Raw genomic sequence first — 22,840 nt, forward strand, 5'->3', positions numbered from 1 at the left:
AACACAACTGTACAAAAATTTGAACATTCTTTGACATTGCCCTTCTTTGGGACTGGAATGAAACTGAAATTTTCCAGTCCTGTGACTGCTGAGTTTTCCAAATTTGCTGCCATATTGAGTGCAGCACTTTAAAAACATCACTCATCTTATTTCATGTGATGTAACAGAGGAATGTATAACTGTCAAATTCATCAAGCTAAATACTTAAGATCCTGTTGTTCAGTCGCCAAGTCATGTCCGACTCTTTGTGACTCCACAGATTGCAGCACACCAGGCTTCCCTGTCCCTCACCATCTCCTGGAACTTGCCCATGTTCGTGTTCATTGCATCTGTGATGCTATCCAACCATCTCATCTTCTGCTCCACTCTTTTCCTTCTGCCTTCAGTCTTTCCCAGCATCAGGGTCTTTTTCAATGAGTCAGCTCTTTGCATCAGGTGGCCAAAGTATTGGAGCTTCAGCTTCAGCATCAGTCCTTCCAATGAGTATTCAGGGTTGATTTCCTTTAGGACTGACTTGTTTGATCTGTTTGCTGTCAGATCAGATCAAGCAAGGAGATCAAACACTTAAGTACATTATTATATTCCAATTATTTCTCAATTTCAATTAAAACAAAATAAAATATTCAAAATCTTTACCTGTGGTTACTGAAGGGGAGGGAGTCTGGGAGAGGTAAGGATTGGGAGTTTGAGATTAGCAGATACAAATTATGTAGAGAATGATTAAACAACAATGCCCTACTATAGAGTGCAGCATATTTAATATCCTGCGATACACCATAATGGAAAACAATGGATATTTATATTGTAAATATAACAGTGTAAATTAACTATTTCAATGAATTTTAAAAATTCCTTACCTGTCTTAAACCTCAACTATCATATTCAAGATGACATCTTCTTATGTCCTTCTACCTTATTTTTTCTCTTATGACAATCTCTTACATATAAATCCCCTGTAAAATTAACTTTTTAGTATGTTTCTCTTAAATTTTACATAATTTCCTTTCTTAAAGCCCTATGTCTTCCTTCCAGTATAAATCCATTTTGGTTCCCCAAGAGACAGGCACTGTCCTGACCACTGTAGTAACTGACATGGAAATCCCTGAATTGTAAAGTGAAGTGGGAATAAAGATAAAAATTAATACATTTTTTGAGGAAGGAGGGGGCTGTCCAATATCTAAATTGCACTCCCACGTTTGGGAAATGCCCTACTCTTAGATACTTACAGACACAAAAGGGACATATATTTGCTTTCCCAGCTTGCCTTTCAAAGAGGTTGCTCAGGGCACATACGTTCAACGTGTCCAGTCAGATGCACTAGCCTCAGATTTCAGATGGGGAATTAGTGACTCAAGGAAGTAGGAGGTGGAGCAGCAGCAGCAGCCCCTTCCCTTGTGGCAGCAGTGACGTCTCACAGCACTGTTTCTTTGTGATGACACAGGCTTCTGTCGGCGTCCTTGATCTTGTATGTTTTCTGGACCTGATTATCTAGCTGTCTCAGTAATACTATAAGATTTCTAATCCAGTAAAGAGATTATTATCCGAGCCACATAATGGCAAGGGGCATTCTTATACTTTCTAATACAAACAATAATGTACTAAATACTTTTTGACTGTTACAACATAGCATTTAATTTTAGTTCTTTTCCTCTATATTTAACATAAAAATGTTAATTTTTGGCGGGCTAAACTTTAGGAATGGCTATGTATTTTTCTCATTGACAGAAACAACGGCTATTTTAATTGGCTTATAACTGGTGATAATTCATACCAATTTCCCCTTGTGGAATGGCATCAGACTGTCATCCCACCTTGCTTTACCAGTGCAATTTAACATATATAATTGTTACAAAATCTCCACTCCAGAATTCATGCTTAAATGTGGCCTAAAACACACACATACACATGCACACATTAATTTAGCAAATAAAATGAGTTCAAAAGTATATAACTATGTAAACTATATGTCTATATGACTAATGTAGACATATTTCAATCTTCATTGGCTTTATATATGAAAATCCATACATTTATTTGATAAACCCTTAGTGATTGCATCCATGTGCCAGGCACAGAACATATTGGGAAAGCTTCTTGTTCTCATGGAGATCCTTATTAACTTATTTTTGATGATGTTTTTATGCTTTTCCTTTGCAAAGCATTCAGAAAATGTAAACAGATGCTTTTGGACAATGGAACCAATAGATACAGATCAATTTAGTACTAGATTATAGTAACTGAGTATAATTAAAATTAAATAAATATTAAAAAAATAATCTCATAGACAGTATGTCTCAAGCCTCACTAATATTAACATTTTTAAATAAGGAGGTGATATCTTTTAACCTGCTATGTGATAGGAAGATGACTTCATGTTGTACAACCAGCTCAGAGCTGATGTTTCATATTACAAGGTAAATTGTTTTGAAAAAGAAGAGACTAAAATAATATCAAGAAAAACAGATTATGTTTGTTGCCAGCAGAACAAAATTCTTTAGTATTGGAAATTTTATCAGCCCTAACTTAAAATTGTATTTATTTTGTTACTAAGTGTGAATATTGAGGCAGTGCTAAGATTTTCTGTAGAGCGAAATCAGATTCCTGATTCTTCCTAATGGTTTCCCTTCTTTGGCTCTTGGCCCACATCAGTTTATCCTACTGACAGAGAGTTCTTTTTTTTTTTTTTTTTTTTTTTTTTTTTTATCTTTTACTTTTTTTTTTTAAATTTTATTTTATTTTTAAACTTTACATAATTGTATTAGTTTTGCCAAATATCCAAATGAATCCGCCACAGGTATACATGTGTTGACAGAGAGTTCTTCATCCCAGCTTACACTTAGGAAGAAATAAAATGATTTCACAGACCTATCACATGCTCCCTAGTCCAATTCCTTCCTGCCTCAGCTGCTCCAGCTCCTCTCCGTTTTTAGCATGCTCTCTGTGATCTAGACAGTCCAGTCTTGATTTCTTTTTTAAATTGAGATATAATTGGCATATAACATTATGTTAGTTTAAGGTGTACAACATGGTGACTTGATATTTGTATATATTATGAAATGACACCACAATAAGTCTAGTTAGCATTCATCACCATAGAGAGTTAATTTTCTTTTTCTTGAGAGAAGTTTTAAAATCTATTGTTTTATCAATTTTCAAAACAGGTAATCTAGCATCATTAATGATAGTCACCATCCTCATGACTTATTTATTTCATAAATAGAAGTTTTTACATTTTACCCTTATTTTGCTTACCCTCACCCTTCACTTCTAGTCACCAGTAGTCTGTTTTCTTTATCAGTTAGCTAGTTTGTTTTTTCTTAAGATTCCATATGTAAATGAGATACTTGTGTTTCTCTATCTGACTTATTTCACTTAGCATAATGCCCTCAAAGTCCATGCAGTTTATAGCAAATGATGTATTTATAATTTTTAAATTATAAATAAAATTTCCACTAGAAATGTTAGAAGCAAAATCTGTCAAGTTGGTGGGTGTTACTCCTTCCAAAGGAAAAAGTCAGAACTTCTGGATTTTGTTGTCTATCAATTTTCCTCACATTCAAGTTTCTGATATTTTTCTACATCTGAAAGGTAACAACAATTTCCAAATATAACTGGGAATTTTGTAGAGCAAATATCATTAAAATATTGTTAGTGCAGAAGCTAAAAAAGAGGAGAAGAAAGAGATCAGTGGAGTGAGAGGAGAGAAAAGATTTTAGATAGCAGATCTAAAATTCCAACCTAAAACTCAATGAATTAATGACAAGTTCAAGTCCCTCTAAAATTCCAACCTAAGACTCAATGAATTAATGACAAGTTCAATTCCATCAAACTTAATAGACACATTCTAACTTACCATTTCGGCCATTTTGTTTTAGAGTATTTGCAGAAAGCTGGATAGTGCTTCCATGACCGGTGTTTTCTGGAAATTTCAGGTCCTCTAAGTTTCCTTCTGTGCTCAGCCTTGCAACTTCCAATTCTATTAATGGTAAAAAAATGTCAGTACTCATTGAGAAACATGCCAAAGTTAAGATAATCTAATTACTGAAACATTTCTGAAATCAAAACACTAGAACTAATCTTCATCTGCTCTACTTCATAGTAGTTCAGTGTTTATAGAAATTCTTTTTTTTTTAGTATTTCAATTTTTTTCAAAATAAAGCAAATAAAATTATTAAAAATCAGATAGGTAAGACTATCAATTATAAAGCCTAGAATTTAAAATTAAAGCTCAAATACAATTTGTCATTGACTATCAGTTTACTTTCAAAATGTTGTCTTTATTTTATGAATTAAGTGAAATCTTTTTATAATCTGGCACTCTACTATTATATCAATATTGATTTATCTTTAAACCTAATAACTTTGAAATAATTTTATCAAGTCTTCTGAAATAAAACTGTCAGCTACATCCTTAAACACACTAATTAGATTTATACTTTTTATGAGCTAGCAACACAATTATCAAAAATTATTTTTAACACTTTAACTTAAATTACTACCTTCTTTATAGTTTATAATTCAGAGAGATTCTTATTATAACTGAAGTGACCCGTAGGGTAAAATTTAAAATACTACCCTCCATAGATAGAAACGTATATGCATACATCAGTTTCATACATAAAAATTGAAGAAAAAAAAAGGGGGGGAGGTCTCACTGTCCTTGATCTCAGGTGAGGCTAATATAGTCAGTATTGAAATGTCCTTGGAAATACACATGTGTGATTATGAGGACACTCCTAAGCTAACAACAAGTGATACCCTCCTAAGTATAGAAAAAACAATAACTTATCTCCCCTGAAATAAAGTACCACTCATAATATGTGGTCCACCATAGATGATACTTTTTTCTTTTCCCTCTTCTGCTGAACAAGATGATAGTTCTTTCTTGTCCTTCTCTGGCCCTTCTGTATAACAAAAGCCACTTACGAATATTGTCTGTGTTCTCCCTGACAATGTCAGTCTTCAAAAGGTTATCGGCCAGCACAAAGGCACTTTCCTCCACAGTGTCAAGCAACATGGTGGCTGCACGCAGTTGATCACTTGTAGTCAGGTCTCTCCAGGCATTCAAGGCTTGTGGCTGGAGGAGGTTGTTAACTGTCTCGACCATTGCCTACAAGAAGATGAACAGAATGACAGAGGTCTCTAGTGAACCCACAGGGCTGTCAGAAATCCAGGCATACATGCTGCCCAGCAAGTAAGAATCACTGGTGTGCATGAGTTCAGTATTGTCCCAGCCTCCCCTGTGACATGCTGCAGTGGAAGCATTCATTATTTTGTGCTGTAAAATCCTAGCTGAGACTTTGCAAGACAACAGGAAAACCTGCTTTTTGTTCTGAAGGACAACAAATAGAGCTATGCTTCTTTCTTAAAATCAATAGCAAAGGCTTCAATAAGACTATAATCACATAATTAAATTATTTGGCTGGGAAACTGTTGGCAAGTAATTCAAATTAACACTTCCATCACATCACCACAAAAATTATTTCCTCTATACATCACCATAAAACTAGATGCTGAACATAATAGAAATCAAAAGAATGACTAAAGACAGGACAATACAAGAATTTGTTATGTATAGGTTAAGAACTCTCTGCTGCTGCTGCTGCTGCTAAGTTGCTTCAATCGTGTCCGACTCTGAGCAACCCCATAGACAGCAGCCCACCAGGCTCCTCTGTCCCTGGGATTCTTCAGGCAAGAACACTGGAGTGGGTTGCCATTTCCTTCTCCAATGCATGAAAGTGAAAAGTGAAAGTGAAGTTGCTCAGTCGTGTCCAACTCTTAGCAACCCTATAGACTTCAGCCCACCAGGCTCCTCTGTCCCTGGGATTCTCCAGGCAAGAGTACTGGAGTGGGGTGCCATTGCCTTCTCCAAAGAACTCACTAAGCAAACCAATTTTTTTCTTAGCCAGCTAGTAAAATGTCACTATGGGAAAAATATCAAAGCATACATACTCCCAGGGCTTTGGAAGAGAAACATTTGTGCTGTTTACTACTAGGAAGGAGAGTAAGCACTTGGAGCTTGCTACCTATGGCCTTTGAGCATTTTTCCTTAAAAAAAAAAAAAAAAAATCAGCAGTAAGAACACTCACACATAGAGATAAAGTACCAAGGTTCTCTCTGCTTCATCCAAAAGAACTGTCTTTCTAGTTACAATTTATATATTTCCCATGGTTAGCTCAATACTCTGGGTTGCAAGAAAAGACAATTTTCCATTAAGGTCTTAAGATTTCACTCAAACATAGAGAATTGCACAACAGAAAAATACACCACTGGCAGTTTGAAAGTGATCTTCCTTGAACCTGTTGATTATGAAATATGCATCTAATCCGGAAATAAGTTGAATAAACAGCAAACACAGGCACTTTCCAGGCAGTACATTGGTGTTCTAAAACAGGACTCACAGTATTGACACATTGGGAGAGGGAGTGGCAGAGACTGGGGGAATACCCCTTAAGCTGCAGTGTTTTCTTCTGGCTGGTGTTTTCATAGTAACCAAGTAACAACTGTTAAAAATTCAGCTTCATAATGAAACACCTTGCTGCCAATTAACACCAACTTCAAAAACTAATCTGCCTTTTGATAAAAGTTTTTCTTGATATTTTTCCCAGCTTTTCCAAGTTCTGGCTAAAAATCTACATCACTGGCTTTGTACATAAAATAGTTCTACTTGCAAGTTGAGTACTTTGCATTGTTAAAAAAAAAAAAAAAAAGTCCCTCATGAGTTTAATGACTGAGTATTTCCACATAGTATGCTTAGCTCTGTCATTTGTTCTGTGTTTAAAACATGACCTAGAAACCAGACAAAAGCATTTCTGGATCACAGCAATCTGATCTGCTTTCCAGGAAGTTCTCTATGGGGTGATGCCAACAGGACATGCCAAAAAAAGGAGGTGCCGGATAGAAATCAAACAACAAAAAAGTTTATGTATTCTCTGAAGCCAAACAGAGGACATTGACCTCTTGAGTGCAAGGAAGTATTCTTTCTGGGATTCACTGATCTTCTTAATTCATTAGAAATGCTCTGAAAGCTCCATATGTGACAAAACCTATGCCAGTTCTTTATGGACCAACCATTTTAACATTAGTGAAGCACCTTACATTGATTAAACCTTACCTCAGGGAACATTTTGGGAAGATAAAGCAATGTTTCTGTTCTGCCCTCTATAGATTTTATTTTTTTTTAATTTAAAAATTCCAAAGGAAAAGAAGCAACTATAGTCAACTCTGAGATGTTCTAAATAGGAAACTGTTTACAAATGGGGTGCTTTAGCTAAAATACTGAGTCTTTAAACTGACAGTAAATACATCAGACACACTCCTTATTATCTTAGTTTTGCAACTGAAAATGTATAAGGTGCAATATTTTTGTCCCACAAAGCAGTTGTTAAAATATGCTCAAAATATATAATGAAAAAATATTGCACCTTATACATTTTCAATTGCAAAACTAAGATAATAAGGAGTGTGTCTGATGTATTTACTGTCAGTTTAAAGACTCAGTATTTTAGCTAAAGCACCCCATTTGTAAACAGTTTCCTATCTAGAACATCTCAGAGTTGACTATAGTTGCTTCTTTTCCTTTTGCATTGTTAAATTAAAAAAAAATAAAATCTATAGAGGGCAGAACAGAAACATTGCTTTATCTTCCCAAAATGTTCCCTGAGGTAAGGTTTAATAGAAGTTTTCTATTAAAGCCTAAATGATTTCCAAGTTTATTGCAGAAATGACAGGTCCTAAAATCTGGGTGGGTTAAGACACAAACCTAGTATTTATTTATTTTTAAAATAGCACCTATTATGATTGCCTAAGTATATAATAGGAAATGTCAACACATGAATTGAGACAGAATTCTCAGATGCTAAAATCAGTGTGGGATTTGGAACCAGATCTGCTGAGTCTGCAATTGTACTTTGCCACCTTACTAGTTGTGTGCTATTGGGCAAGTTTTTTAACTTTTTTGTACTCTTCTGTAAATTAGAGATGATAATGAAATCATTTCATAAGGTCTCCTGGCTCATAACAAGTGTTTAGGTGCAATCCTATCTGTATTTTAATTTGATATCAAAGTTCAGTGTGGGAAGGAGAGAGGTATTCACTGAATAAAGCACAAGTCATCCCTGATAATTGCAAAATATTCACACTGAAGTGAGATCTGGAAGGAATGCCTCTTCTACAACCCAATCTCATAAGCAGAACTGATACACAACTTAACTACTATGGAGGAATGGGAAGAACATGTGTATTTGATAGTTCATAATATTCCCTGGTGGTACAGTGGGTAAGAATCCACCTACCATTGGACAGGACAAGGGTTTGATCCCTGGTAGAGGAAGATTCCACATGCCATGGAGCAATTAAGCCCATGCACAACTACTGAGCCTGTGCTATCTAGAGCCCACAAGCTTCAGCTATTGAGCCCGTGTGCCACAACTACTGAAGCCTGTGTGCCCTAGAGCCTGTGCTCCAAAATAGGGGAATCCACCACAATGAGATGCCCATGCTCTGCAAAGAAGACCAGCCCCCACTCACCGCAACTAGAGAACACCCACACATAGCAACAAAGACTAACTGTAAAAAATAGATACATGATTTTTTAAAAAATTCATAATATGTATTCTAGAGGCTTGAACTAACTTATCTGTTTTCTGCTAGTGAGATAGCATAATTAAGTCAATTTAATAGCTTTATAATTAATACAATTTGTGTAAGCTTTCCAAAGGTTGTTGACATTGAGAGGGTAACAGGCAGGAAGGCCAGGGGTCTCCAAATGGAGGAAATAGCCTGCAAGTGTCAGACATTTTTATCTCTCTTAAAACAATATTTTTTCCTTCTCTATACAAATTTAAAGGGAGGTTTCTCTTAAAATACTGTGTTGCCATAATGACACTTGGTTTCGCCTAGAGATAACCAATGCCTTTTTCTTACGGAAATGTTTGTCTTAAGCTATGCTAATGTACTATGCCTTTACCCCAAACTCTGTCTCCAAGTCGGTTCCGCCTCTTGGCCCAGAACCTACTTGACAAACCAGTATGTTATACTCAGATATTGTTCCCCTAATCTATGTAAATGAAACTATTTGTATGGTGGTCTGCCCTTCTTCAAGATTGAAGTTAATCATTTTATGGCCCAGGATAAACCATTTGGTGCCAAGATTATCCCAAAATGCATCTTACGGGTGAGGGGCCTGGTGCCATTCTGAATTTTAAGACATTCCTTTCTTTCATTAACAGACTGCTAGTGACTATATAACATCCAGCTGAAGACTAGCAGGGGGGTACTCTTTCTGCCCCCTTCTGATGCCTATGTCAGAAGCTTTCTCTATCTCCTTTATACTTTAATAAAACTTTATTGCACAAAAGCTCTGAGCGATCAAGCCTCGTCTCTGGCCCCGGATTGAATTCTTCTCCTCCGGGGGCCAAGAATCCTGGTGTATTCACGTGATTCAACAACAACCTTTCAACATGTCCCTGTTACTAGTTTCATGAAGACCAAATAAACAGTCACAATATTCAACAGCAAAATAACATCTATATTTCATTTTCCCTATATATATTCATACATTTATATATTTTACACACAAATGATGACATTTGGTAATAAAGCTTTCATTTTGGGGGGTTTTCTGGTCAAACTAGTTATTGTGTTGCTTTCACTACCTCAAAAACATTTCTTTAAAATACAAGTTGCTTTTTCATTTTATTTGGTTCCAAAGAAATGAACTTAACTACAGTTTAGAACCAAAGTTGAACAGGAAATACACAATGCATTTGATTAAAGTGAGGTAATGGGACATTGATCAATGGCTCTCATCAATTTCTCATCTGCTATCATTTTTTTTTTATTGACCTAAGATTTATATTCTAAAGTTATAATAAATAAGACTAATTCCGGATAAATCTTAAAATATATTCTAACCACAAAAGGTTGAAAAGGGAAAACAAAAATACCTAACGGTTTTGACATTATAGACTGAAATAATCTAAAATTTGGGGATGTTAATTTAATTAAAATATCTTTGCCAGAAACTAAATGTTAATTCACCCCACTATATTTTCAAAACACAAGAAACTGAATAGAAGATGGACCTGGGAATTTATAATCTGGTTTCACCACACATTTCAGTGTGCCTTTGGGCAATTTGATGTTTTCTAACCAATTAACAAAGTGTGAACTGCATAAGAAAATAAGATGCATCATATTTCAATTTGAGTGTGGTTAGGGGCATACTATATAAGATACTACTTTTCTTATTAAACAGTTTACAGACTAGACTCTAAAGTCACTTTTGCCTTCCTAAAAATCAAACATAAATTAGAAAGTGTGAAAAGTCAGTTAGATTCATACCAGAATTATGGACATCCCATATCTTTCCTGACATATATTGGCATTGCACAATATTATCTGACCCCTCATCATTAAATTCAGATCTTAAGCAAATTCATTTGACTAATTTTACACTGAGCATTTAACTATAGCATGTTTGTTAAAAGGTGTTTTAAACTGTTTAATCACACTTCATATATTTCAAAAGGGACAGTGTTTTTATTTGTTGTTAACTACTGTGAAATTTTGGTGAAAAATAGCTGTATATCTTCCAATATCAATTTTCATCATTTTTCTAGAAGAATGTCCTTGTGAAATAGTCTAGAATTCCTTAGCAAGAATACATAAAAGGGTCCATGGTGAGAAATATATCAATGGCATTTCTTACCAAGGTAAATTCTAAATCTTAAACTAGGTAACTAGGTAACCAAATCACCTGGGAAACTTAGTTACCCTTCTTCTCTGCTTGAAAACCATTAAAATAAAGATCCAAACAGAATGAATGCCTTTGAAAGGATATACAACTATACCATCATAGTAGTTTTTTTGAAGACAAGCTTTTTAACCATGATCTCATTCAGGTTTTAGCTCAGGTATCAGCTGCTCATATAGGTCTTCCTTTAGCAGCATATCTAAGGAGAGTCACCCACTTAAATCCATTATCTGTTTTGTCTTCTTTGTAACAGGTATCATTATCTAAGGTGTGTCAGATATTTATTTACCTAAAAAAACTATTTCACTGGTAGATCACTCACTCAGAAAAAGGTAAACTTCATGAAGGTAGTGATTGTGTCATTTGTAAGTGCCCAAAACTGCCCGGCACACAGTAAGTGTTCAATAACTCTTTGCTGAATTATTGCCATCTGGTGAAGATTCACATGAAAGTGAGTTTTCTCCCTTTTCATATCAGTAGGGAAAAAAAAAAAATCTCTGATTTTATAAGAGCAAAGATTAAGTACAAATGAAAAGATCTATTAACTAAGCCAGTATTATCCAAATCATTATCATCAGAGACTCGATGTCAAAATGGGCTCCCATTTTTAGTACTTATTCACCTTTAATAGAATTATTCATATGTGGGTCTGGCTTTCTCACTAGATTCTGATGTCCTCAGGGGACATATCACGTTCATTTTCATTTTTCCAGGGTAAATTTTAGTGTTTTGAGACATTTTAGTATTCTATAAAGGCTCATTAAACAAAAATATCCTACTTTTACTATCAAATCATTAATACAATAGGGAAACTGAAAACATCTTTATTTACTCCTGTAACTTTTTGCTATGTCACCCAAGAAGTCTTCTGAATGACCAGATATCAGCATGGTTTGGAAGGAAGGCAGAATGAGTTGCAGAGAATGAAGGGTAATTCATTTTAACTTTCAATGCAACTCATATTTTATTAAATATGTATGATATGCAAAGAACTAGGGAAATCACTGCTGGGTGAGGTTAGGAAAAATAAGAAAATCTGTTCTCAATTTGCCTACACTCCAAAGCAGAAGGTAAACATATAGCATGGGACAGAGTGTACTGAATTCTTGCTGAGAAGGATAAAAGATCCTAGAGGTGTTTGGTTTTGAATCAGACACTAAAAGATAAATAAGCTTTTTTTACCTAAGAAGGAAATTTGAGGCTGAAGAACATAATAAGCAAGTTAAGGATTAAAAAAGACAAAAACGAAGGTATTGAGGCAAGAAATGGTTTGTGCTTGGGGTGAGAAGAATGCATGATGTAAGAAAAGATAGATTAAAAAAAAGTGTAAAAAGAGTAAAGTGAGAGAAATGGTGAGTATAATTCAGATCTTAGAAGATTTTCAGTATGATAGCAGTTTGGGCTGTATTGTGTAGAAAATCTACAGCCATTAAGTATATTTACATAAAGTATTTATAAACTTAGATCTTAAGTTCTTGAGGTCATTCATTATTTTTTAATGAATTTTCATTTTTTTTCTTTTGTGTTGAAGCATATATTCATATATATGTATATAATCATTAGGCAGCCCATTAGAATGTTAAGAGCAATTATCTCCCCTTAGTGGATAAATTTAAATTAAGTTGCTGACATCCTTTTGAAAAGTGAAATTTTATTTTTTATCTCCACATCTTTATCTTTTTCCTGTGTTCTCATGAACACAATATTTTTTATCAATATATACAGTAATCATGCTGAACATTGTTTCTCTTACTATATTATATATATATATATATTTATGTTTAATAGAAAGAAAGAAAGATAGTGCTAAGTCGTGTCCTACTCTTGTGACCTATGGACTGTAGCCTGCCAGGCTCCTCTGCCCATGGGATTTTCCAAGCTAGAATACTGGAGTGGGTTGCCATTTCCTTCTCCATGTTTAATATATGTCACGTATAAATCTCAGGCTATGTAGAGAAAGAAAAATAAGTATTCAGATCTTCTATGCTCCAATTTCTTGCTTTCTGACTCTCTGACTCTCTCTATATATATATATATTATATATATATATATATATAATTTACATTGATTTATAATTAAAATTTTTAAAAACCTTAACTCTTCATTTTTGACTTTGTAATAAGTTTGTCATTTGAGAATAAAATAAAATAGAGCAAAAGTTTAACATCATTCCTGAATAGGGCACATTGTACTCCAATCTATGTTTAGACATTGATTCAAATCAAAATTTTAAAGGGCAAATGTTAGAAGTCTTCAAAACAGTTTTAAACTTAAAGTTTTTTTACTAGAAGTCAAGCTGAGTGACTGATATTTACACATCTGATCAATAAACCTAAGATTTTTTTAATAATCACTGTTATTTAATATTACTAAGCATATAAAAACCACTAATCTCTGAACTCCCTTTTATATAACAGAGAAATGTTGGCATTTTCAAGTCTTAATAAAAATGACTGTATAATACAACTGACTTGAATATAGTAATAAGAACCTTTAATAGTAGAACAAGATAAAACAGAAATTTTACAAAAGACTCTGCCTCTTCAAGAAACTTTTTATTTAAAAATATATTTAACAAACTGTAACTGACTGTATTATTTTTAAATCTTATATAAAATTAAAAGATTGAATGCTGTCAAATCTATGTTGTGTTAGAGAACTTGTGCTAAGTCCCTTCAGTCACGTCCAACTCTTTGTAACCCTATGGATGTAGCCCACCAGGCTTCTCCGCCCATGGAGATTCTCCAGGAAAGAATACTAGAGTGGGTTGCCATTAACTTTTTACTTACTCAACATTCATTCAACAAATATTAATTAAGTGCCTTTAACTGAGATACTGCAAAGAGAGATAGTTATTCTTCCTTCCTTCAAAGTGATAACAATAGAGTGAAGCCAGGGAAATAAACAAGTAAAATACAGCATGACAAGCATTATAATAGTAGAAACATGAAGTACAAGCTTTGTATTAGAACGGCTCCATGAGAATTTCAAGCTTAAATACAACATTAACCAAACAGACAAGGGGTAAATCAGGTCTTCCTACCAATCATCTATCTATTTATCATGTAAAATAAAAGGAAAATATACATGATGGGGGATTCAGAGTTAGGGGTAGGGTTGGGGACAGGGTGGCTTTTGATTTTACTTAGGATGGTCCAAGTGGGCCTCCTTGAAAATGTAATGATTTTAAAAAGACAAAGTTGCTGAGAGAGTTATCCATGTAGATATTTGGAGGAGGTATTCCAAAAGGGTGAATAAACAGAATGCAATTCAACAAGTGGAAATATGCTTTGCATATTTCAAAATCTTAGAGAGGCCCATGTTTGGAGCTTTATTTAGAAAACAGGAGGTGGCGGGGGTGAACCAAATCAATTGAGTAGGTGAACACTGCACATGAAACTAGTTTTCAGGTGAAGACTGGGAATTTAGTTATGAATTTGATGCCTATTTAAAAAAAAGTGAAGATTTGAAAAGTTACCTTCAAACTAATTTTGGAGTTCACGAAAGTGGTCTGTGCTGTAGATAACATCTGTGAGTCTTAGGCACATAGGTGCCACTTAAATCAACTAGATCACATAGGAGTGTCAGAACAAAGAGCAAACAAGAGCCGACTGAGCTAAGAGGCACCCAAACCCATGGATTTAGAAGAAAAGGAGTGAAGAAAGGAGACTGCAAAGAAGCATCGAGAAGGAAAATCAAGAGAATGGGTTTTCTTCAGGATAGTGTATTAAGGAAGACAAAGAAATCAACTGTGTCTTCTGACTGGTTAAGTACAGTTAATTGACATCTGACTACTGAGTTCATCAGCATGAAATCATTAATGACCTCAACTAGTACAGCTGCAGTAAGGTAGTGAGGGCAAAGTCTGATGAGGTGAAATTAAGAGACAGTAAAAGGAGAGGGGCTGGTGACAGTGATGTAGAGAAGTGTTTTGAGAATTTCTACTGTGGTGGAAATGTTGTTGCTGTTGTTGTTCAGTAGCTAAGAAGTGTCCAACTCTTTGTGAATCCATGGACTGCCACACAACAGACGTCCCCGCCCTTCACTATCTCTCGGAGCTTGCTCAAACTCATTTCCACTGAGTCAGAGATGTCATGCAACCATCTCATCCTCTGTAGCTCCGATCTCCTCCTGCCCTCAGTCTTTCCCAGCATCAGAGTCTTTTCCAATGAGTCGGCTCCTCTAATCAGGTAGCCAGAGTATTGGAGCTACAGCTTCAGCATCAGCCCTTCTGATGAATATTCAGGGTTGATGTCCTTGAGGATGTATTGGTTTTATCCCCTTGCTGTCCAAGAGACTCTCAAGAGTATTCTCCACACCACAATTGGAAAGCGTCAATTCTTCAGCACTGAGTCTTCTTTATGGTCCAACTCTCATATCTGTACGTAACTACAAGAAAAACCATAGCTTTGCCTACATGGACCTCTGTTGGCACCATGATGTCTCTGCTTTTTAATATGCTGTTTAGATTTGTCTAGGATTTTTCTGGGTGGTGCTAGTAGTAAAGAACATGTCTGCCAGTGCAGGAGATGTAAGAGACATGGGTTTGATTCCTGAGTCAGGAAGATCCCCTGTAGGAGGAAATGGCAACCCATTTCAGAATTCTTGCCTGGAGAATGCCATGGATAGAGGAGCCTGGAAGGCTACAGTCCAGAGAGTTACAAAGAGTCAGACGTGATTGAAGCAATTAGCATGCACACACTAGGTTTGTCGTAGCTTTGCTTACAAGTAGCAAGCGTCTTTTAATGTCATGCCTGCAGTCACCATTTTCAGTGATTCTAGAACCCAAGAGAATAAAATCTGTCACTGTTTGCACTTGTTTCCCTTCTATTTGCCATGAAGTGGAGTGATAGGACTGGATGTCATGATCTTAGTTTTTTTGAATGTTTAATTTAAGCTAGTTTTTCACTCTCCTCTTTTACCACATGAAGAGACTCTTTAGTTCTTCTTAGCTTTAAGTCATTAGAGTGGTATTATCCTCATATCTAAGGTTGTTGCTATTTCTCCTAGCAATCTTGATTCCAGCTTGTGCTTCATCCAACCTGGCATTTCGTGTGATGTATTCGGGATATAAGTTAAATGAGCAGGGTGACAATATGCAGCTTTGATGTGTTACTTTTTTAACTTTGAACCAGTCTGTTGTTACATGTAGAGTTCTAACTCTTGCTTCTTGACCTGCATACAGGTTTCTCAAGAGGCAGGTAAAGTGGTCTGGCATTCCCATCTCTTGTGAAGAATTTTCCACAGTTTGTTGTGATCCACACAATCAAAGGCTTTGAGTGTAGTCAATGCAGCAGAAGTAGATATCTTTCTGGAATCCACTTGCTTTATCTATGAACCAAGAATGTTCAAAACTTCTGTATCATTACATTCATTTTCCAGTCCTGTGGCCACTGCTGACTTTTCTAAATTTGCTGACATACGGAGTCCAGCACTTTTACAGATCATCTTTTAGGATTTGAAATAGCTCAGCTGGAATTTCATCACCTCCACTAGCTTTTTTCATAGTAATGCTTCATAAGGCACACTTGACATCACATTCCAGGGTGTCTGGCTCTAGGTTAGTAACCACACCATGTGGTTATCCAGGTCATTAAGACCTTTTTTTGTATAGTTCTTCCGTGTATTCTTGTCATCTCTTCTTAATCTCTTCAACTTCTGTTATGTCCTTACTATTTCTGTCCTTTATTGTGCCTGTCTTTGCATGACATGTTTCTTTGGTATCTTCAATTTTCTTTAAGAGACCTCTTGTCTTTCCTATTCTTTGATTTCCTCTGATTTCTTTGCAATGTTCAATTAAAAAGGCTTTCACATCTGTCCTTGCTATTCTCTGAAACTCTTCATTCAGTTGGTTATGTCTTTTCCTCTTTTTGCTTCTCTTTTCTCAGCTTCTCTTATTTTCTCAGCTCAAACAAGCAATTTGTCTTCTTCCATTTAACTTTCTTTGGGATGGTTTTGGTCACTGCCTTTGTATAATGTGATGAAGCTTCTTCAGGCATTCTCTACCAGATCTAGCCCCTTGAATCTATTAGTCAACTCAACTATCATAAGGGATTTGATTAAGGAAACACCTGAATGGCCTAGTGGTTTTCCCTATGTTCTTCAATTTAAGCCTGAATTTTGCAAAAACGAGCTCATTATGTGATCCACAGTCAGCTCCAGGTCTTATTTTTGCTCACTGTATAGAACCTCTCCCCTTTCAGCTGCAAAGAATATAATTAATCTGATTTGGGTATTGACCATCTGGTGATGTCCATGTGTAAAGTTGTCTCTTGTGTTGTTAGAAGAGGATGTTTGCTATGACCAGTGTGCTCTCTTGACAAAACTCTGTTAGCCTTTGTCCTGCTTCATTTTGTATTCCAAGGCCAAACTTATCTGTCACACAGGTATCTCTTGACTTCCTACTTTTACATTCCAATCCCCTATGATGAAAAGGACATCTTTGTTTGGTGTTAGTTCTAGACGGTCTTGTATATCTTCACAGAACTGCTCAACTTCAGTTTCTTTAGTATTAGTTGTTGGGGCATAGATGTGGATTGCTGTGATGTTAAATGGTTTGCCTTGGAAACGGAGAGAGGCCGTTCCGTCATTTTTCAGATTGCCCCCAAGTACTGCATTTCAGACTCTTTTGTTGACTACGAGGGCTACTCCAATTCTTCTAAGGGATTCTTGTCCACAGTAGTAGATATAATGGTCATCTAAATTAAATTTGCCCATTCCCATCCATTTCAGTTCACTGATTCCTAGAATGCTGAAGTTCACTCTTTTCATCATCTGCTTCACCATGTCCAATTCACCTTGATTCATAGACCTAACATCCCAGATCCTGGACAATATTTTTTTTACAATATCAGACTTTACTTTCACCACCAGACACATCCACAACTGGATCCATTCCTGTTTTAATGCAGCTTCTTCATTCTTTCCAGAGCTATTTCTCTGTTCTTCCTCAGTAGCATATTGAGCACCTACTGACCTGGAAGGCTCATCTTTTGGTGTCATATCTTTTTGCCTTTCATACTCTTCAGTGCAAATACCATCAAGCAATTGGAAACATTAGACGAAGGCCTAAATTAAATGGTAAATATTTAGAGGTCATTTTTCATGTGCTAAGTACAATTTAAATGGTCTTCAGGAAACAGGAATAATCCTATTCATGCATCAACTAAATGTTGTCAGATAAGTGAATGCTACTGAGAAGAAGGGAAGGAGAAGTAGAGAAGGAATCCAAGTAGAAGGCACTGTGACTACAAAGGCACAGAAATATGAAATGCAAGTCCTTAGGTCATTTGGGAGTGTAGACTCCAAGTTTATGGAAGAGGCCAGCTAAGATGTGGATCAGCAAGAGGAGTCAAATTCTCAAACACTGTAGTCCAAAACAGGACTTTTTTTTTAAGGGAAAAAGACAGTCTTTGAGTGGGATCAAGTCTTGATCAATCTGCATTTTAAAAACATTTCTGTGGCTAGAGAGTATTCAACTATTTGGTGTAGCATTTTATTCAACTGGTTTCCTACTGATAAACTTGTTTTATTGATATAAACTGTGATGCAAGACTGCCTTTGATCATCAGTATATGTTCATTCTTTCAGTGGTGGAATGCTACCACATAACATGAGTTTGCCACAGCTACTCTCAACGTCCTAGTCATAGGCGAGGAGAACAAACACTGTTTTGCAATTGTATGACAAATTTATAAAGAAACATTATAAAAATATGGATGTGAGCAAAACTAGTCTTCCTTGGTAAGATATTTAAGAGGTTGATACAGTAATTGTTTTGAGGAAAGAGATATGAATTACTAGGGAGAGAGGCAGGGCTGCTTGTACCATTCAACTCCGAGGGGACACCACTGAAATACATCACAACATCAGTGGCATGCCTTGGAGTTAGCCATGTGACCTGAGTGGGAAGGAGACATATCTATTATTCCACTTTTTGAATTTTGTAACATATACCTATATTATCCATTCAGAAAAGTACTTATAAAGAAAGAAATGCCATCTGGAAATAATTTGAAATAACCTTGTTTTTTTTTCCTTTGAACAAAAATGATTGCCTTCAGAATATAACAATCAAAAGGACATTTTAATCTCTACTTAGGATTTAAAAGTAACCATTGGTATTGTATCATCATAACTTTCTGGCAGATACCATATCAAAACTGGATGAATATATCAATATGTACCATCAAATATGAAAAAAAATTTTTTTATTTCATCTAAGAACACTACTTCCCAATAATTCTCTTGTTTTAGACACAGAATCATTGGACACTATGCCCAGCTGCAAAACTGTATCTATCAAAGAAGAATTTACTTATGTAAACTAAACAGCCAAGGGATACAGTTAGGAGTAGGAGAAATGATTAAATGTAGTTGGGTGAGATTTTTGGAAAGTTGTAACAGAAATGAATAGTTTACTGTCCTTCTCTCTGTGTAGAAATTAGCATGAAGTGATGATTGGATGCTAAGTAAGCATCTTGTCATTTTGAAGATAAGCCCAGGTGCTAAATACAATATAGCAGAAAAACAGAGGAAGCCTTGGTCTCTGAAATGGAGTGTTCATACTAATCTTGAACTGCTTCAACTGTATTTCCTTTTTATTTATGAAAATAAAGTCCTAGTTTAAGTTACCATAGTTAAGTTTCTGTGACTACTGGCTGTAAAAAGTTCATACATGAGATAAGTGAAAATATAAAAATTATAATTCTGTTAGTAGTAGAATAAAAAAATCATTTGTTTGGTTCCAAGTCATTAGGCAACTACTTTACTGCAAATGACACCTTAAAGCTTTCATTTCTTGTCTAACCTGCACCAGAAATGCTTATGATAGGCTCAGAAAGTAGGATTTTAAATCTCTAATGTTATTTTAAGTGTATTTTTTTCCTTCTGGTTAGGTATATGATCATAAGGCTTTTAAAGACACATGGTAAGGTAAATTGATGTGTACTCTCTTATGTTTGCATAGAAATAATATATATTTATGTTCTATGTATTTAAAACTTCTTTGAAGGTAAACTCATGTTCAGAGAGCAATGATGAACTAGAATGGACTTTAAAGAAACAATTTTACAATTAAATAATGATCCAGGCTTTAATCAAGAAAGGAGAGAATAAAATTTGGTGGAAAAAAGTGAGAAAATACTTTTGTTTTAGGTGAAAGTATTTTATATAGAAATAAAAGGCCTTTTTCTCCCACCCTTATTAGAATTACTTCCTGAAGCATTTACAAACCATATATATATATTCTATATTTATTTTATATATATTCCATATATATAAATCACATATATATTCTAGCTATATATATATATATGTAAACAGGAACATTTTGTTGATTTATAGGAAATGTGCAAAACGGAAGAGTTGGAAATAACTTTGTAAAGCAGCCATCTCTGCCTGATCTGACACACTAGCCACGAGGATTTTGAGAGATTCCCAAAATGATGTTCTTTGCACGTCAAAGCAGAAAGTCCATCATCAATATCTGTCACTATCCTTTGGAAGTTTTCAAATCATTAGATTTATGAACTGACCTGTCCAAGATCTTAAATAATAGCCTGTATAATTTACACTGCTTATATTACATATGGTTTTACTATCTTTTGATTCAACAATTGCCTTATTTAATGACTACAATGTATAAAAAAGAATTCATATCTCTTCTTTATCTAAAGAAAACTACTTTTACACGGAAGTCACTTTCTTTGATCTCAATGTCTTTTAGCAATAGGTTCAGAGCACCAGAAACATGCAGGGTACAGATTTATATTTTCTCTCTTACACAAATCAAGTGCAGATTTATCAAGCTGTGAAATACATTAAGTTCATAGTGTTTTAACAAAGGGTTACCAAATCTCAAGAACCTGGCGTGATTCAAACTACTTTCAGATGTCCTTTTAATTATATTAAATGAAAGTTTGAGTTGGCTTTGATGCTTATGGGCAAACACTGAAATCTCTTGAAAGAGTTGCTAAAAGCACTCCCCATTGCTATAGTTAATATACTACGTTGTATGCACACCACTAGCCAATTTATTCTAGCCACTTTAACAAGGATATCCAGCCTGACAGGCCACAAAGAATAGTATCACAAGTCAAGCAAAGCACAAATCATTAGAAGACTCAAAAACTTGTTTGACATGCACCACGGAGCTCTTTGTCACACAGCCAATTAAGTGACCAAACAAGGAACTTGAAAATACTCATTAATTTCTTCCTAGGAGTATAAATGGAGGTTAGAATCTTTTCTTGTCTCATCCACCAAAGGCACACAAGTAAAACTGGCATAATTCAATTTTCACTTTGTCAAAGGTGCAAGTAGCAACTTAGGTTCACAGAAAGCCTGTATTAAAGAGATAGAAAAAAAAGAGCAATAGGTAGAAATGTTTATGTATCCGGGCTTTAGAATCTTTTAAAATTCATCAAATGTTGACATTACTTTTATCACTGAAAAGCTGTATTTGTGTTTCTGAGCAGATTCAGCAGCACCTGACATCTTTTTCTTTTGTGTGAGATAAGAACTTGAGTTGACTCCTGGATGCCATACTCTTCAGGTCCTCCTCCTTCTCTGCTGCTGGTTACTCTTCCTCTCCCAGACCTCATCATATGACAGTGTCCTGGGTCTCAGCCCTAGATTCCTTCCTCTCTATACTCATTTCCTTGATAAACTCATCTAGGAAATGAAACATTGACTGAAAATGCCACTCTCACATTGTTTTTGTTTTTGTTGTTTTCCAGTCGCTCAGTCATGTCCGACTCTTTGCCTTCCCAAGGACTGCAGCATGCCAGGCTTCCCTGCCCTTCACTATCTCCTGGAGCTTGCTTAAACTCATGTTCATTGAATCAGAGAGACCATCAAACCATCCCATCCTCTGTCATGCCCTTCTCCTCCTGGCTTCAGTCTTTCCCAGAATCAGGGTCTTATCTAATGAGTTGGCCCTTCGCCTCAAGTGGCTGAAGTACTGGAGCTTAGGTTTCAGAATCAGTCTTCTAATGAATATTCAGGATTGATTTCCTTTAGGATTGACTGGTTCCTGAAACATTACTAAATGATTACTTCTAGCGTGAATATTCAGCTAAATTTTAAGCTCATATACCTAACTGCAAATTTACCATCAATATTGCATATCTGATAAGAAACTTAACATACTTTTTAGTGAGGTTCTTTTCATGTTCCTCCCAAATTGGTCATAGATAGACCATTTCAGTAACGGGCAAATTCATTCTTCCAGTTGCTCAGGCAAAACAGTGTGGGTCATTCCAACACCTCTCTTTTCCAGACACTTCACCTTACAATCCCTTCAGTTCAGTTCAGTTGCTCAGTCGTGTCCAACTCTTTATGACCCCATGAACTGCAGCACACCATGCCTTCCTGTCCATCACCAACTCCCGGAGTCCACCCAAACCCATGTCCATTGAGTTGGTGATGCCATCCAACCATCTCATCCTCTGTCGTCCCCTTCTCCTCCTGCCCCCAATCCCTCCCAGCATCAGGGTCTTTTCCAATGAGTCAGCTCTTCGCATCAGGTGGCCAAAGTATTGGAGTTTCAGCTTCAACACCAGTCCTTCCAATGAACACTCAGGACTGATCTCCTTTAGGATGGACTGCCTGGATCTCCTTACAGTCCAAGGGACTCTCAAGAGTCTTCTCCAACACCACAGTTCAAAAGCATCAATTCTTTGGCACTCAGCTTTCTTTATAGTCCAACTCTCACATCCATACATGACCACTGGAAAAACCATAGCCTTGGCCAGATGGACCTTTGTTGACAAAGTAATGTCTCTGCTTTTTAATATGCTGTCTAGGTTGGTCATAACTTACCTTCTAAGGAGTAAGCGTCTTTTAATTTCATGGCTGCAGTCACCATCTGCAGTGATTTTGGAGCCCAAAAAAATAAAGTCTGACACTGTTTCCACTGTTTCCCCATCTATTTGCCATGAAGTGATGGGACCAGATGCCATGATCTTTGTTTTCTGAATGTTGAACTTTAAGCCAACTTTTTCACTCTCCTCTTTCACTTTCATCAAGAGGCTCTTTAGTTCCTCTTCACTTTCTGCCATAAGGGTGGTGTCATCTGCATAT

General features: G+C 35.8%; 1 protein-coding gene across 7 annotated transcripts in view; it reads right to left on the reverse strand.

Moving 5' to 3' along the window:
• LPHN3 (latrophilin 3) overlaps nucleotides 1–22,840 on the reverse strand; it is a 952,179-nt gene that overhangs the window by 140,138 nt on the left and 789,201 nt on the right. For all 7 annotated transcript variants that reach the window (XM_010841647.1, XM_010841644.1, XM_010841645.1 and 4 more), the window contains 2 exons: nucleotides 4,927–5,110; nucleotides 3,854–3,976 (listed from right to left, as the gene is read on the reverse strand). In XM_010841647.1, coding sequence (XP_010839949.1) covers nucleotides 3,854–3,976; nucleotides 4,927–5,110 — 307 coding nt within the window. The remainder of the gene's footprint in view (nucleotides 1–3,853; nucleotides 3,977–4,926; nucleotides 5,111–22,840) is intronic.

Source organism: Bison bison, unplaced genomic scaffold (genome assembly GCF_000754665.1).
Source record: "Bison bison bison isolate TAMUID 2011002044 unplaced genomic scaffold, Bison_UMD1.0 scf7180017864165, whole genome shotgun sequence".
Lineage (NCBI taxonomy): Eukaryota > Metazoa > Chordata > Mammalia > Artiodactyla > Bovidae > Bison > Bison bison.